Source organism: Epinephelus fuscoguttatus, linkage group LG23, assembly GCF_011397635.1.
Source record: "Epinephelus fuscoguttatus linkage group LG23, E.fuscoguttatus.final_Chr_v1".
Classification (NCBI taxonomy): Eukaryota; Metazoa; Chordata; class Actinopteri; order Perciformes; family Serranidae; genus Epinephelus; species Epinephelus fuscoguttatus.
In genome coordinates, this window is record NC_064774.1 from 31,227,163 (window position 1) to 31,243,574 (window position 16,412).

The 16,412-nt window shown below is 40.4% G+C and overlaps 1 protein-coding gene across 3 annotated transcripts in view; it reads left to right on the forward strand.

Annotated features, from left to right (window-relative positions):
* The window catches only part of rtn3 (reticulon 3), a 39,819-nt gene extending 24,828 nt beyond the window's left edge, over window positions 1-14,991 (forward strand). For 2 of the 3 annotated variants that reach the window (XM_049567521.1, XM_049567522.1), the window contains 5 exons: window positions 2,911-3,049; window positions 6,841-6,910; window positions 8,346-8,392; window positions 11,019-11,077; window positions 11,537-14,920. In XM_049567521.1, coding sequence (XP_049423478.1) covers window positions 2,911-3,049; window positions 6,841-6,910; window positions 8,346-8,392; window positions 11,019-11,077; window positions 11,537-11,585 — 364 coding nt within the window. In that variant the 3' untranslated portion in view covers window positions 11,586-14,920. Of the gene's footprint in view, window positions 1-2,910; window positions 3,050-6,840; window positions 6,911-8,345; window positions 8,393-11,018; window positions 11,078-11,536 lie in introns of all 3 variants that reach the window. The other variant, XM_049567523.1, reaches the window with a different exon arrangement.
* Window positions 14,992-16,412: the final 1,421 nt, after the last annotated feature.

Below are 16,412 nucleotides of genomic sequence, written 5' to 3' on the forward strand. Positions count from 1 at the left end.
GTATGTTTCAAAAGTCTGACAGGCAGTTGAGGAGGAAGGAAGTGTGCACATGCAGGTGAGATTCTCTGTCCAGTTGCTTTCTGCTACCACAGCAGGGCTCGACAGTGCGAGCATTTCACTCGCATTTGCGACTAAAAATAGGTGTGTGCGAACTGTAAAAAACACTTAGGGGCACATGTGCGCATAAAAAATCAGCTGAAGCAGCCTATATTTTTGTTAATAAAAAAATATGATAATCTAACCGCAAATGTTGGAGGAACTCCAGCCGCCTTCCCTCTTCCCCGTGTGACACGGTTATGAGCGGCCACTGTCGGCACAATGAATATCGCAGTGCCAAGGGTAGCGGTGCCGCTTTGTCAGGCGTTGCTGCCCTCTCCATAGACAAACAATGGGACAACCAGCGCAAAGCGGTTTTACAGCTGATCATGTGTAGAGGCCTTTAGGGACCATTCGCCACGGTACCGCTGCTGGGCAGGGTGGAAATAAAGCCCTTTTCACACAGAGCGCGGAAAGTGCAGACCTCCGCCGACGAACCCATTCATTGTGTATGTGCTACCGCAGCGCAAGAGCCCACCACTCTGCCGCCGAGCTGAGCAGCGCGCCACCAGCCTGCGCTCAAATTGAAATTTTTTTAATTTCACCGCAACGCGCTGTGACGACACCTCGGCACCGCACGTCCAATAGCAGAGAAGAGCCTGAAGTATACCCGAAAGCGGTCACCATGGAGCTGTAGCTCCTGAACAAGCCTGTGCTCCCCCAAATCCTGTCCTCTGCGCCCTACCCCGCGGTGGGTGCCGCGAAAGCTCTGTGTGAAAGAGGCTTAAGTCCTGCAGAGTTTCAGAGGACCTGAAGAATGTTTTAGGATAGTAATAACAATATATAAGATAATCATATTGCAAAGATAATATATGTAGGATAATAACATTAAAGACAAAATTAAATTACTTTTTCAAAACTTGATGATTTTACCTTTCTGTACATTTTGTACACAGATTCATTAAATAATTTTGCTTGTAAATGTCTATTTGCATCACGTTTATTATGGAAAACACATTATTTGATCAATTTACATTGTGCCCCTAAAGTTCTTTGTGCGCTCCTTACTTTTTCAACTTAGGAGCACATGTGCTCCTTGGGAAAAAAGTTAGCGTCAAGCACTGCTTTGAAAAGTTTTCAGTGTCGAGTTTCATTAGCATTAACTTAATATGGCAATCTTAAAGATTTCAGACCTGGTTGATGAGGTGGCACTTGCGGTTAATGTGGTAACAGAAAATGTGGTTTAATACTACTGGTCACGGGCAGCAAAACAAATTATTTTTGTTTTCATAAAGAAGTCAGGCAATAATTGGCCCTTCTGCCATCTTTCTGTGAGTACCTGCGATCTCATTTTTAAACTGCAAATGTCATGACTCTGCTAACAGCAGGGTACAGCGAAAAGAGTTTGTTACCTCACTAAGTCTGAGCTGTGCAGGCTGTTGCCCGCAGCTCTTCATCTAACACACCAAACCGACATCAAGGAGCTAGTGAAAGCAAAGGCTGACTGTTTTGTTGTCTCAGCCAAAAAGTGGCACTTGAACACACCACGACTAAAGCCATGGGCCAACTAGCATGTACGTTTTGCGCCTACATGAGGAGTAAATAACTCTCCACACCAGCAGGCGGTGATAGTCTGTATTTGTTATTGAAAAAGGAACCCAGGCGACCAACAGCATGGATTCAAGATGCTAGTCAGCCAGTTAGCACTGTAATAACACAACCTGATGGTGAAGGAACAAATAATATTTACCATGTGCTAGCAAAAAACCCCACAAACAATTACACACCATTTCTGCTAAAGAGCTCAGTAGCCAAAAACATAATTCTACCCAATATAACGGGTTTGTTTCAATCTCACGCCATCTTGACTTAAGTTGATTGTTTAGTATCCTCACTTCACTGTCTCCTTTTGTGCATCAAGCTGGACTGCCACTCAGAGTGATTTTATTCACCGACAGCCGATTCAACCAGCTGAATGGGCTGAAAAACAGCCAACAAGGGCTGACTAGTGCCAATGGTGTGGGACACACCGCACAAACTAGGGCAAGATGCTCAAGTGCTAAGTTAACTGAAGTTTTTGCTACATTTTGTGCGACTACTTTATAACTAAAGTCAACTGTGTTTGGCTGGTAAAATGCTTTTAATGTGAAGCTGTAGCAGCAGGAAATGTTCAGTTTGCATTAGCAGTAACTTAATACAGCATTTTTTCCTAATGTCACCCTTGAAACCCGAATACTGCAAATATATATATATATATATATATTGCAAAATTTCCATCTGTGAGCCATAGACCCAATCACCATTCTGTGACCTCATTCAGCTATAGATAGCAACTTAACTTTGACTAAATATGTTTTTAGGATGAGCTATCCTTATACAACAGGGGTAACTGTAACTGAAGGTCTGTCTCTAATAAAAGCCTGTTGCCATTTAAGACCCTTTCCTTTGTGGAAGTAAATAACTTAGAGGAATTCATAGTAGATCTAATCCACACAGGAAAAGGAAGAATTTCAGTAAATTTTATTGTTTTGAAACAACTCTTCCACTGCTTCAGTTTCAAAACATCGTGTCTGACTCTCCAGTATTTCAGACTGGAAAGTGGGTTTTGAAAGAAAGAAATGTCTAGACTTGCTCAAGTAATCATTGAGCCATTGATTTTGACCAACAATCCTATAAACAAACCTCCAGACCTTTGTACTACGTGCTGTGAAAACTCTGCTTTTTTTTTTCAAGCCTCTTAGGAAAAAAAAGCCTCTAATTAGTTTCCTCCTTAAAGCTTTTCATCACATGATAGTTATGTATGTTTTCCTGCAGCACTGTCGGACTCTTAGCCTCATTTTATTCTCACCTTCCTCTCCTCCTCCCTCTCTGCAGAGCACTGATAGATAAGGATGTCAGCATCCCTCCCGAGACTTTCCGCAAGCACGTGGACACCAGTCTGACCTACATCAACCGAGCCCTGAAGCAGATGAGCCGCCTCTTCCTGGTCGAGGACCTTGTGGACTCCCTAAAGGTGAGCAGCTCCGACCTTCAGTCGCTGTCCACTGTCATCCTCAGTTTGGATCATTTAGTCTGCTTATAACAGGGATTTATTTCCACTCTGTCCCATAAAGACTCCCCTCTGGGGTACAGCCTATTTATAACTCTGATTGGTGCTGTAATAACTCATCATAGGAGGAAATCAGTCAAATTATAGACAAGATTTTATCTGTATATGAATCTGATGATATTATTGGATAATAATCATTTAGAGAATCTGAACACGTAGATTGGAACACAACAACTACAGTTGGAAACTTCCAATTAGGTCACACCGTTTATCCAGCTGTCATGAAACACATCTGTCTCACTGTGATCTACAGATGTGCCTCTAGAAGCAGCCAATCAGCATTTCAGTCCTTAAAAATGTTTGAATAGGAGATTTCATGCTATCACAGGACAAAGGAGGCGAGACAGTACAATAGTACACATTTTCAAGATTATCTAATCTAATTTGATGAACATGTTGCAATATGTTGAAGAAACCTCCATGTCAGATAACAAGGGAGCAAAGACCAAAGCAGTATGTCCTAATTTAGTCTGTGGTTTGGTCATCCTTGATGAAAATGAGTGTGGACAATGATGTAATGACCAAATACACACTCATAGATCAAAGGGCAGATGTAAAGTGACTGTCATCAAGAGTCAACATTGTCTCCTGTCCTATTGTGCAACAGTCACAGTGTTATTACCAGTGTTAGTTTAAAATGTTTTTAACAAAGATGATGAACAATGTATGTAATGTTGAATTCCCATCTGTATATAAATGAAAATATAACACAGTAATTGAACATAAACTAAGGGTGTTCAGGCAGTTTAGAAGATTACGAATAAGTGACTGAAATAAGTTGGGGGAATAATATGAAAAGCTTTAGGTGCCAGTGAGTGCTGAATAAAATGTTTTAGATAAAGCGCACAAGTCTGCAAATTGTGTGGTTGTCGATCATAATTGGTCAAACACAATGTGTGTAGGCCTGTCACCACTACTACTTTGGACAGCATATTGTCCCAGAAATAACTGCGATAAACAATATTATTGTCACTTTGAGGCCATTGTATACCACTACTATAATAATGATATAATAGCATAATAATGCCTGTACACCCTTTCGAATAGCATATGAGAAAAATATTTAGCATTTTTAAAAAAGTAAATAACATCTGCCAATACATACAAGAAAGTATATATAAAATTGTAGTACCTCTATAAGTTTACTAAGGTTGAGACAAATAATATAACAAAATTTTGCCAACAAAAACAAAGCCAAGTGATGCCTCTTGCAACAATAGGCAAACTTAGTAAAGCTCCAGGAGCAAGTAAAATAACAAAAGCATTATCAGTACAATTTTACTTACATTATCAAAATTAAAAATAGTTGTTCAGCAGCGAATGCCCCCCCTTAACCAAAAAAATCTAAGAGGTTGTCAGATAGTTAATCTGGGTTTAAAAGAAAGAAACACAAAATCTGCCCACAAGGAATTATTATTTTTGACATTTGACATGTCATCTTATGGTGAAAAATTGATAATTTTACCGCTTTGAACCTCAAAAAGTTATTTTGATGAAATTAAGACATTTAGAGGGAAAATCCCATTGGCAGAATTTTATAAGATTATTATATGTTTTTATCATAATCCAAATCTGAAACGTAGCCAGTAAGTATAACCGGAGAAATGCACTTGAATAAAAAAGAACAATATTTTATTCTGAAATGTAGTGGAGTAAAAAGAACAATATTTTATTCTGAAATGTATTAGTACGAGAAGGAGTAAAAGTATGAAGTAGCATAACAGTGAAATATGCAAGTAAAGTACAAATACCTAAAAATTGTACTTAAGCACAGAGCTGGAGTAATTTTTAGTTAGCTAGCCACCAAAACACAACAGGGACAAAAATGTAAAGGAGGAAACGAGAATATAGACAAATAAGAAAATCGTAATATGTGTATTGGTGCAACCTTAAAAATGGAAGAATGGCTATAAACTGACTGATTCAGCACTGCCATATTAACATATATCAGGTTCACATTAACACAACAGAAAATCAGTTATTACATCAGCACCATCTCCTACTGTTGTCTGTCCCACAGCTGCTTACTTCACTGGCCTACCAAACAACTGATGGAAATGAGGACGGTCCCCCTGTGGCCTTTTTAATGGCGTGCATCCAAAACATCCTAGTTTGAAAAATACAGTGGAAACACAAGGAACAGACTAAACTCAAACTTTACCAAGTTCTTTAAGTTCAGGTTGTGAAAAGCCCCAAACGATGAGCTGTTAGGTTGACCTCATAAAGTCACAGCCTGTCATTTTAAATGTCCTTCGCACCCACAGGTGTTAACAGTGCTCAGGTTGAAGCTGACAGGGACGTGCAGAGTGTCACTAAACTATGTACAAACATGAAAGATAAATGTGTAAGTCATCCTTCCTTAAAAGGCGCAACAGAACTAACAGGAGAAACAGGGAGCTGACCATCCAGCTCAGTCGGTCCACACCTTACAGTCCTGTATGAAAGCTGCTTTTGTTTCACTACTATAGTGAAGTTGCAGTTGTAGTGAGGTGTGGCCTGTGGGATAAATGATTACACAGGCTACGCAAACCACTGAAAAGATCTTGTCTAAGGCTTGAACTCCACTCTACTTTTTATTTCATGGTAGAAAATAATTCTCTTGGACAGATGATGCTGATTATAGTAACCAGCCATCAGAGCAGAGCCTCTGTCAATCTCACTATCAGCCAAGCAGCAGTAATTCTCAGTCCACATAACACAGTGTCTGAGCTCGAAAGGAGAGATAGATCAGCAGCACTGAAGCCTCCACGCCTCCTTCTCTGCTCCTTTGATCAGGCTGAATGCCCTCATCACCACTGGTCGTGGTCATTAACCACACAGATATGTTCTATAATCATATATTACGCTTTTCAAAGCAGTTCATAAAATGAGTATAAAGAGTATTTCTGATTTCCAGAGAATAACTTTCTCCATCAGTCATAATGTACTCAACATTCAGCTGTTTTTTTTCTTCTTTTTTTCACCACAAATTCTTTAATTTTACCAATTATTTCGAGTTACTTCTGCTTTTCTGTTTTGATTGTCATTAAGCCACTTAAAATGGAACAAAAATTTTGAAAAAGATGTTTCACATTAAAAGATTTCAGGTGACTTACAGGACACAAGCTGTCCATTTTGTGAGAGACTTTTCATTTGAAGCAAATCCAGGAGTCCTCATTGTGTGTAACTTAACAGAGATTGCACAAATGCAAGTGAAAGTAAGTTGAAATAATAATGAATAACAAAAGAATTTATGTTTATGAAAAAAGTGTCATCAGCAGAGTGGTGATGCACATGACTCAGTTGTACTAGTGGAATTAATGGGATAACATATTAGGGATGACTATGAGTACTTGATTTGGACATCAGTAGGGCTAACCCCTACCTGCATTTTTGCCTGGGTGTGAAAGTACTCAAGTATAGATATTACTTAATGCCCAACCCTAATACATATACAGAAATGACCATGTAAGCCATTATAGTACAAGTAAGTTCACCCTCCAGTCCATCAATATGTTTCTGTGGCTTTTGTCAGTTTGTGTCACCCACTATGAGGACAAGATTTAAGGATTTCCAGGGTGACGTCCTCAGATATGAGTTAAACTCTACATCAAGTGTTACATCAGTTAAACTATACACAGCGTGCTGGGTGGGGTTGTCGAAATGTTTCACCTCCCTGAGTCTCCCTGTGACGACCTTTGTTGTTCACTCCCCAGCTGGCTGTGGTCATGTGGCTGTTCACCTACGTAGGAGCCGTCTTCAATGGAATCACCATTCTGATCCTGGGTAAGCACTGTGGGAACCAAGAGTCTCGACACATTCATCATAATTTAGAAAAAAAAGGATGTTCCTGTTCTTACACATTGAAGTGCTAATGTTAAATATAATTTGCATTTCTGAATTTAAATGGCAGCCACCTCACAGTCCCCCTGAAGAGACAGTTCAGTGACTGTATAGCAGAACATTTCTACACATTCTTAGCACGCTCCATAGGTTTCTGTGCTGTTCTTTACTGTGAATTCAGAGAAACAGCACACAGACAGCTATTCTCTCGTCCTATACGCCTTGATTTATTCATGTACGATTAATTCATCATCTGATGGACTGAGACATCCGGTCAGGTCAACCTCTTATGTCTTTGACTTTGCTCCAATGAGATAACCCCTAATTTAATTCATTATAACAGTTCTGTATAAACACCATTTGAGATTTTCTGATTTAGTTAATTTAAATGTGAATGAAGAGCCTAGTTGATTATTTCTCAGCTTGTCTCCCACTTTTATAACAGTTTTTATTTTCAACCAATCTAAGCAACTTCTCTCAAACCAGGAAGGATGGAATTCAGGTCAAATAAGTTCTTCAATTTATTTAGGGAGAGACATGGAATGTTGAATTGGGGCCAAGGTGGGAATTATAACAACACATCGTTCAGACTTGCATAAAGACATAAAGCCTTCATAGTGTCTGCAGATTCAGATTATGATTGCTGTTACTTTGTAAGAGAAGCATACATAATAAGATGGGGTGCTATTAAAGAAGAGCGTTATGTATTAGTTGCAGACGGCAGTCTCCGTGACACCATAATGGCTCTGTGGTGTTTTAATGAGGCCACCAGGCTCATTTAGTCTGCTGGTCCATGTGATGTGCAATGGGTTGATGAGATGGCCCAGAGGCTATAGGGTTGTATAAGAAGTGATGACCAGCTAACCTCACTGTACTGTCCCAGGATGGATGTCACTCAATAGGACAGCACCCACTAATGGTTAACTCTTCTTTAGTCTAACAATAGCTGCGATTACATAGACAATATTTCTTCAGTCTGAAGAAATGTGTAGATGCAGTAATAAATTTGGATTTATAGAACTATAAAAATAAGATGTATTTATTTCCCAATTAGTTGCCAACATTTACACACTTAATAGTTCAAAATATCATCTAATCATTAATTTAATGATGGGAAAAGTCTTTTTTTTTGTCCTCTAAAGAACTCATCAGTCATGTCACACAGACATGAGCAAAATGGACAGTAAGGACATTTGCATATCATAGGCATGGCTTATTTATGTAAGTATAGATATGGTGGCAAAAGGACACCAGCTGAGTAAACACTTCACAGAATGAATGTAAGCTGATAAAATAAAGTGGTCCTCTGGTCAGAATTACAACATGTGTTTAAAGGTGTTGTTGTGTTCCTGACATGTCTGCTCTCTGCGTCCTTCAGCTGACATCCTCCTCTTCGCCGTGCCTCCCATCTACGAGAAGAACAAGGTGAGAGCGTGTCCCTCTGTCCCCGGTCATGATAAATATATCAGATGACAAAGTGAGTCTCAGACCCGCTGAGAGCAGCGATGACTTCAGTCGTTAGCCAACGTTCCCATCAGCAGTGAGCTCACTGGATGACTCCAGTCTTCATCAGACACTGAAGGCTTTCTGCGCCCCTCTTGTTGCTGTCCAGTGTCCAGCTTCTGAGAATATAAAATCATTCCACTGTTGTGTCAGATAAGAAGGCTGTCAGCCTCATGTCAATGCACATCATAAGAGATGAGAAGTTTATGTTTTCAGGGGATTATACTCATCAGCTGTTTGACGCAGACTTCATGACCTGAAGTTTAGTCTGGTTCTTTTACAGACACTGTCCCTACTGGTCACAGTTTCTCATAGCTGCTTTGTCAGTGCATTCTTGCAATGAGTTTATGCTAAGACTTATGTACTCAGAGTGATTTCTCTTATGTTTTAATATTCAATGTGATCCATGCTGCATATCAAATATTAACCTCAGCAGTGAGCTGTGAGGAAATTAACACCAGTTCCACCAAGACAGTGCTATCTTTACAGTAACAGTAACCGTAACTCCTGACTTGCACAAACTCAAAGTTTCAGATGCTACTGAGCTGGTTAGTTGCTTTGACTCCATCCAGCTAGTCATTTTTCTGCTGCTTCTTTGGGTCCAAATCGTGGTGGTAGCAAGATGAGCAAAGCAGCCCAGATGCCCTTTAGAAATCACACTGTTTAATTGCCAAGTAAGATTGCACATACAAGGAATTTGTCTTGGTGATGACAAAAAATAGAACAAAAGTCAAAAGAAATGATATAAAATAAAAGAAATATTATTAAAAATCAGACAAAATGAGTAATGCATAAAAACACATAACAAAGATGTGCATTAATGTAATGCATAACATAGGATGTCAGGATAAGGGTCCGTGTCAGTGGGATCCTGGGCCTTGTTGACAACACCAGTGGTAGTCCGAAAGTAGCTGTTTTTGTGGCATGAGGTTTTGGTCCTGATGGACAGCAGTCTCCTGCCAGAGGGCAGTGACTCAAAAGCTTTGTGTCCACGGTGGGAGGGGTAGGCCACAGTCTTTCATGCAGGTCCTGAAGGGACGGCAGATTGCAGCCAATCACCTTCTCAGCAGAGCCAATGATACAGTGCAGTCTGCCTTTGTCCTTGGCAGTGGCAGCAGCACACCAGATGGTGATGGAGGAGGTGAAGATGGACTCTTTGGCAGGTTGAACTTCTTTAGCTGCCGCAGGAATTACATCCTCTATTGTGCTTTATTGATGAGGTCCTGGGTGACGATGTTGCCCAGAAAGAGTAAGGACTGAAGAGTGTAGACTGGCCAGTCACACAGAGCAAATGTGGCAGGTGGGGCTGGGTTCTTTCAGAAGCACACAACAATCTCCACTGTTTTCACAGCGTTGAGCTCCAGGTTGTTTTGATCACACCAAGTCACCAGACCGTAAAATCTCCCACCTGTAGGTGGACTCATCCCCAATGAGGGTGGTGTTATCTACAAACTTGAGAAGCTTGACAGGCTGGTGACTGGAGGAGCAGCAGTTGGTGTACAGGGAGAAGAGGAGAGGGGAAAGGACACAGCATTGAGGGGAACCGGTGTTGATGGTCCATGAGTCTGGGACATGTATCCCCAGGTTTGTTTGCTGTTTCCTGTCAGATGGGAAGTCAATGATCCACTGCTGAGAAGCTGGGAGAGCTTGTCCTACAACAAAGCTGGGTTGATAGTGTTGAAGGCAGAGCTGGAATCCACAAAGTGGATTCAGGCATAGGTTCCTGCAGAGTCCAGGTGCTAGCTTCTGACTCCAGGTCCTTCTGGGGGATTGCAAGGCATTCTCAGGCTAGATAGAATGTTCTAGGTCTGCCCTGGCATGTCTTCCCAATTGGATGTGCCCATAATACCTCCATAGTGAAGCTCCCAACTGGTAGGACTGAACTACCTGATTCCACTCCTCCCGCTCCTCAGGCTGCTCCATGAGCCTGGGGTATGCTTGAAGTACATACAAGGCCACGATTGTGAAGGTTTTTGCGACATGGACCCTTGATCTAATTCTTTCAGTCATTTCCCAGACCTCATGACTTGCGGCGAGGGTTGGAATGTAGATTGACTTTGCCTTCAGGCTCAGCTCTCTCTCGACCACTTACAGTGTCTACGTGACTGCTGACACTGCTTTGATCTTCCTGCTGATATCATGCTCCGCCTTACCGTCACTCTTGAACAAGGTCCCGCGATGCTTCAAGAGATCCTTCAACTAGTTTTTAACCCAGAGAGGCAGTCCACCATTTTCTGACAGAGCACCATGACTAAGGTGCTGACTCTCTTCCAAAGTGCTATAAACTTTTTTTTAGCTGAGGAAGTCTTGACTCTTCTTCCAATGAAAAATGGAACTGGCTCAAGCAATACTCTTGGCAGAGTCTAGCACCCACCAAAAAGAAAATGCTAACACAACATTGGTTTCAGGTCTACATTGACTGAATGGATCTTAGTAGTAGCCCGTAGGTTTCACTAGGATTTAAGAATAATCATATGCTTGTCTTAATTAATTAGAACTACTTTCACAGGCTGATGCTTACCTTCTCTCTCATCTTTCATCCTTCCAGACCCAGATTGATCAGTACATTGATGTGGCACGTACCCAAATCAACACCACAATTGCCAAGTAAGTCAATCTAACCATCGGTATAGAGTGTGTTTTAGATCATTGGTTCCCAGCTGGTGGGTCGGCAGTCCATTCAGAATGGGCCGCAAGTGACTGGTAAATGTGTCAAGATTGTTAAAAAAAAAATAAAATCCTCACTTAATTTTTAATTACCATCAAGTTTCATCACAGAGCTTTTATTTTGAAGTGCCTTTTGCTGCTGTAGAGTGAATGACTAACAGCCAGCTACTTGATAGAGACAGCAAACGAGCTCGACGGCATGGTCAAACACAAGTATGATGCTGAATGTATTAAACTGTGAGGACCTTGAACTAATGACAAAGGAGAAATCTGGACCCCATGGCTGGACCAGTTGGGAACCACTGTTCTAGATGATCAGCTTACAGTTTAACTTTCAACCACTAATTTATTTTACAGTTCTCAAATTTGTTTACACCTGTTTTTTCTTTTCACCCACAGGTTGCAAGAGAAACTTCCCGGTGCTGTGAAGCGCAGCAAAACTGAATGATCAACCCCCCAATTAGAAACCTCCACGTCACCATCATCCTCATCTCCATCACCATCCTAGACCCCTTTACCCTCTCCAGATAACCCCCGCCCCCAGTCTAACTCCTCGTCCCTACTCCATCAAGCATCACCACCCTACTACACTGAACCTTGCTAGGTAGAAAAATCTTTGAGCTACTCGATATTCAATGTAAAACTACTGCGCAGCTTAACTTGCAAGCATTAAAAAGAACTGTGCCTGTGCAGACAGGAAGCGTGTCACTAGCGAGTAAGTGATGTAGCGCCGCGGCGGACCCTGACTGTCTGTGGGCGTGCCACAGGGGAATGGAGGCAGGGTCGAGTGAACTAGACTGAATCTATGACCTGGTTTCGTCGTGTACAGCAAGCAGGGGGGTGGATGATGGCTGTCTATGTCACAAAAAAGCAAATGTCTGTACTTTAAACCACACATTTCCCTGAAGGTAAATGGATGATTTGAGCTGGAGAAGTTAAGAAAGTTAAGAAAATGTAAAAAAGAAAAAAAAAATGGAATAAAACCGATGTTTGGGTGTAATTGTGGCTAGTCTTATCCTGCTCTGTTGCTCTGCAGCTGTTATGTGGATAGCTATGAATTCATTTTAGAGGCGCGTAATGGGTTTGCTGTTACCGATCGGCCTGTTATTGACTTAGTTTCCATTCACCTTACAGGCACTTCTGTATGTAAGTTTCTGCAATGCACTGAACTTTTATTTTTTAAATCCCTGAGCAGGTTGAAATAAAAGGATTGGAACACTGAGCCAGCTGTGATAATTTGGTCTAGTTCACCCTCTTGATCAGATGCATTTTTTGAACAGTTTTCTGTATGTATATACACCTTAAGACAACTACAGGCTCTCTCTGCTGTATGGAACAACTTAGCCTCGCTTTTTATATCAAAGGAAAGTTCCCTCACTTACAGCAGTCCTAACTCCTTTTGTCGCACCTGTTCAAGCCACAGTGTTGAGGTCTCACATTCACTTGTAAATTTTTATTATTATTCTCACCGCTTATTACTATTATTGATATTAATTATAGGATGGCTGCTTTGAATCCCTAGTAGCTTGACAACAGCATTGTAAGAGTTACGTTAAGTGTCATTGAGCTTCATAAAATGGAGGTCCTTCAGAGGCCTCCTAAGAAATAATTCCTGATTGTTTGATAAGTTAAGAGATTTTCCCCCATGTGTTATAAAACCCTTAAATCTCAAAATGGCCTCCCAGGTAGCTGTTGGTGTTTAAGTAAAGTTGTAAGTGAAATAAAGTTCACCTGTGTGTTTTGTCAGTGCTTTTTTTTTTTCCTCTAGAAATTGACTTTCACGTCCAATAAGATTAAAATACCAAAACTTATTGATACTAAAGTAAAATATAAAATTTGCTATTCTACTGTAAGGATGGAAATTAAATTGAATTTGTAATATCTTTTAAAAATGTATCAGTTCAATAGTGTTTTATGATTTAACACTGGTACTCTTTAACTATTGTTTTGGCACATTTTGGACTATGGACAAAACCTCAACAGTGGTCTGGGAGGACGTTTAGAGATTAAGGGGATTGTGTAACAAATTGAGGGGATGTCATGTTGAATAAAGAGTGTCGCGGGGGATATGGAAGTGGTTTTTGGTTTGAAGTGGTTATTATAGAGCTCTGTTTGTCACTTTGTTCCTTTTGTTTGACTGCCATGAAGTGCATGTCATAGTGTAAGCTGGAAACAGATTCTCACCCTTTATATAGGCTGTATCATATTCTTGACCCTGACTTTTGTTTAATATGATTATTACTTGTGACTGTTTCAATGGTGTTTTTCGAACTCAGTAAAAACCATAGTCATATGTTAGCAGTACTGCTCCGTCTCCATATTGTTTTAAGGGATGAATATATAGAAGGATATGAGAATGTTAGTGTTGCTGTCCATTTCATTGTGCCCCGAATTAAGTTTGCACGGAGTAAATGTCCCTCTGAATACTGAATAGCCAACAGCCCCTCAATGCAGTAACTACTCCAACTACGTCTGCCTGTGTACTGAATGTTTTCTCTGGTGGAACATTCCTCCTCATGCATGCCCGCCACTGTGTGTCGCCTCACGGACGTACTGGTCGACCCCCTTGTGCATGCTGTCTCATTCAGACTCTGGGTGTCAAAGCTCAAAATATGCAACATTTCTGTTGGAGATGCTAGCTGTTAGCCCCACCCCCGCCCCTTTAGTTGGGCAGGTTACGGCCCAGGTGCTTGGTGCTCATGTTGTTGAGCTGTCTGCTATCCTAATGTTGAGGTAAGCAGCAAACAGTTTTCGGGGAGGGGTCAGGCTGGACACAGGCTGATGTTGTTATTATGCATCATATTTATTTACTAGAATGTGGAGGAGTTGCATATTGTAGCTTTGAGTTGTCATTTTCATCTAAAAGCTTAACTTTACACACTGGAGCGCATTTGTGTTAGATGTTTGGTTTACATTCATTGAGTTTATTTTAAGGGTCAGTCCAAACAAATTACAAAAGTCACATACATATATACTGGTCTCTGCCTGTTACTGTGTTCAGATTCATTCATTTCATTTGTTGTGGAAGGTGTTTTAAATTTACAGATTACACATGAACACAGGTTGTCGATCAGTTCACGCAAATAATATTGACACAAATCAATCTCCATACACAGACACATTTGGAACTCTTCTTCCAAGAGTGAGCAGCACAAACTTTATTCCATCAATGTCCATTGCATTAGGTGGAGGTGGAAAGCTCAGTTTCATGTGACAACTGAGAAAAGTAAGTTACAAATGTAACCATGGTTCTCTGAATTCACTTAATTCAAAATCCAAATTTGCGAGATTTCTTTATTTTGGTTGAACTGACCCTTAAATATTCAACCAGCTACCTTCATGCTGAACCATTCTGTCAGTCTGACCTTACCCCACAGTGTGGCGCTATGAAAGCTCATTAGCTTCCCATACACACCTTTGACTTAACTTCAGGAAAGGCCCTGTTACCTGTTAGTGTGCTACTAAGGCTGAACAGATTTTCCATATAATAGTTGGGTATTTCTTTAGAGTGTAATATATAACATGAATTAAACCTGTTCCCTTGCAGCATGTTGCTTTCCTCCTTTTCCTGTTTGTCCCTGTGTTCTCATTGGGTATGGGAGTGTGTGGCAGGAGTGTGTTTGACTTTTTTTTTGGTCTCGGAGAGTCTTGTTTTGCATTCGACTCTTTACTGGTTTCTAGACGTTGTTCACTAACATCAGCTCTGTTTTGTATTAGCTATGACTTTGGTTCCGATTTTTGAAGCTTTGGGAAAGATGTCGCAGGAAAAAAAAAAAAAGAAAATGTAAAAAAAAAAAAGTATGTGGTCTCTGTACTGATGTCAAAGTGAAATTAATAAAAACACGTCAAAGGACTGTGGCTTGGTGGATCCGTTCTCTTCTCTCTGGGTAAAGAGCACTAGAGGGGCCTTGAGAAAAACAACAAATATTTTCCCAGCATGCCAGCAGCGTGGGAGGACAGAAGATTAAAAAAATGCGCCCTGATGAAATATTTAAAATAAGAAGATTTGACTTGAGGCTGCTGTCTGTTATGGTGTTTGGGTGGAGAGGGGATTATAGTTTCTAATTTTAGACAAGGGCCAGCATACTAAAACCATTAATGTGAACAGTCACATACAGACTTGACATCCATTTGAAACCTATGTGGTATTATGTAACAGAATCAAAGCCACAGAGTAGTAAATCCTGAATGGAGTGTTACACAATTAGTAGCTACCATGAACATATAACGCATTCAGGGTAGCAGAGTGGTGTATTGGCTAACAGTTTGATTTATTTTTTGGTGATTTGACACAAACTTGGGGTTTTCAGCTCTTCAATCCAGACTTAAAAGCAGTTGTCAAAACAACCAGTCCTTGCAGTAGTGTCAGTTATTGACTAAAGATCCGGGTTATCTAAATAAGAATTACCAGGGTGGTTTTAGCTGGCTTACTTGAACGTGGATGAAGTAATTCAGGTTTATTTTAACCTGACACCAAATGATCCTATTAATTCTAATCAAGCTAACCTAGTATGTCTTAGAATCTTGAATAACAGTGAATGCTAATTTTGACATAGAGACAACAAGTCAAGAGTTGAAACCATGATCAGAACTAATGTGATTGGCAATTGTGTTCTGATCAGACGATTGAACTGATGAGTTCAATCGCCAAAAGTTGCTTATACAACATTTTAAATATTTGTGTTTAAATCAAAGCATCCTAATTTTGCTGCTGATGCTCATGATGACAGGAGTCATCTGTATCTGGAAACAACCCAATCACGGGATAAAAAGTTGGCATTGTATGTTTCTGCATACCATGGTAACATTGAATTTGTACATTATGTAGCAGATACTTTAAAACTTTACATTTCAATGACAAAGTGGTAAATGTAGAAAATTTGGCTTTTTTTTATTTTTATTGTTAGGAAAAGATCATGTTTTGGCTTTAAATAACCCGATTCCGTGGGCACAGTCCTGTCTAGAAAAACACCCACTGTTTGGTGGCTGAAAAGCTGCTGGAAACAGTGATGACTCATCATCACAACTGGTTCTTCTTGTTTGTTGGTCTTAAACAGTGGTCTGCAACTTAGCTGGCATCTCACAGGTGTGAACACCATCCCCTCCACCTCCAAATGACAAAGTCAGCTGATATGCTACGTCACTTTAGAAATGTTGATATGATGCATATGAAACGTAGAAATGTGACGTATTCATGGTTTGCAGAAACACACAATGGCAATGTTTCCTTTTGCAACTGGGCTGCTGAAAATGGCATCATGTTTGGGGTTCATCA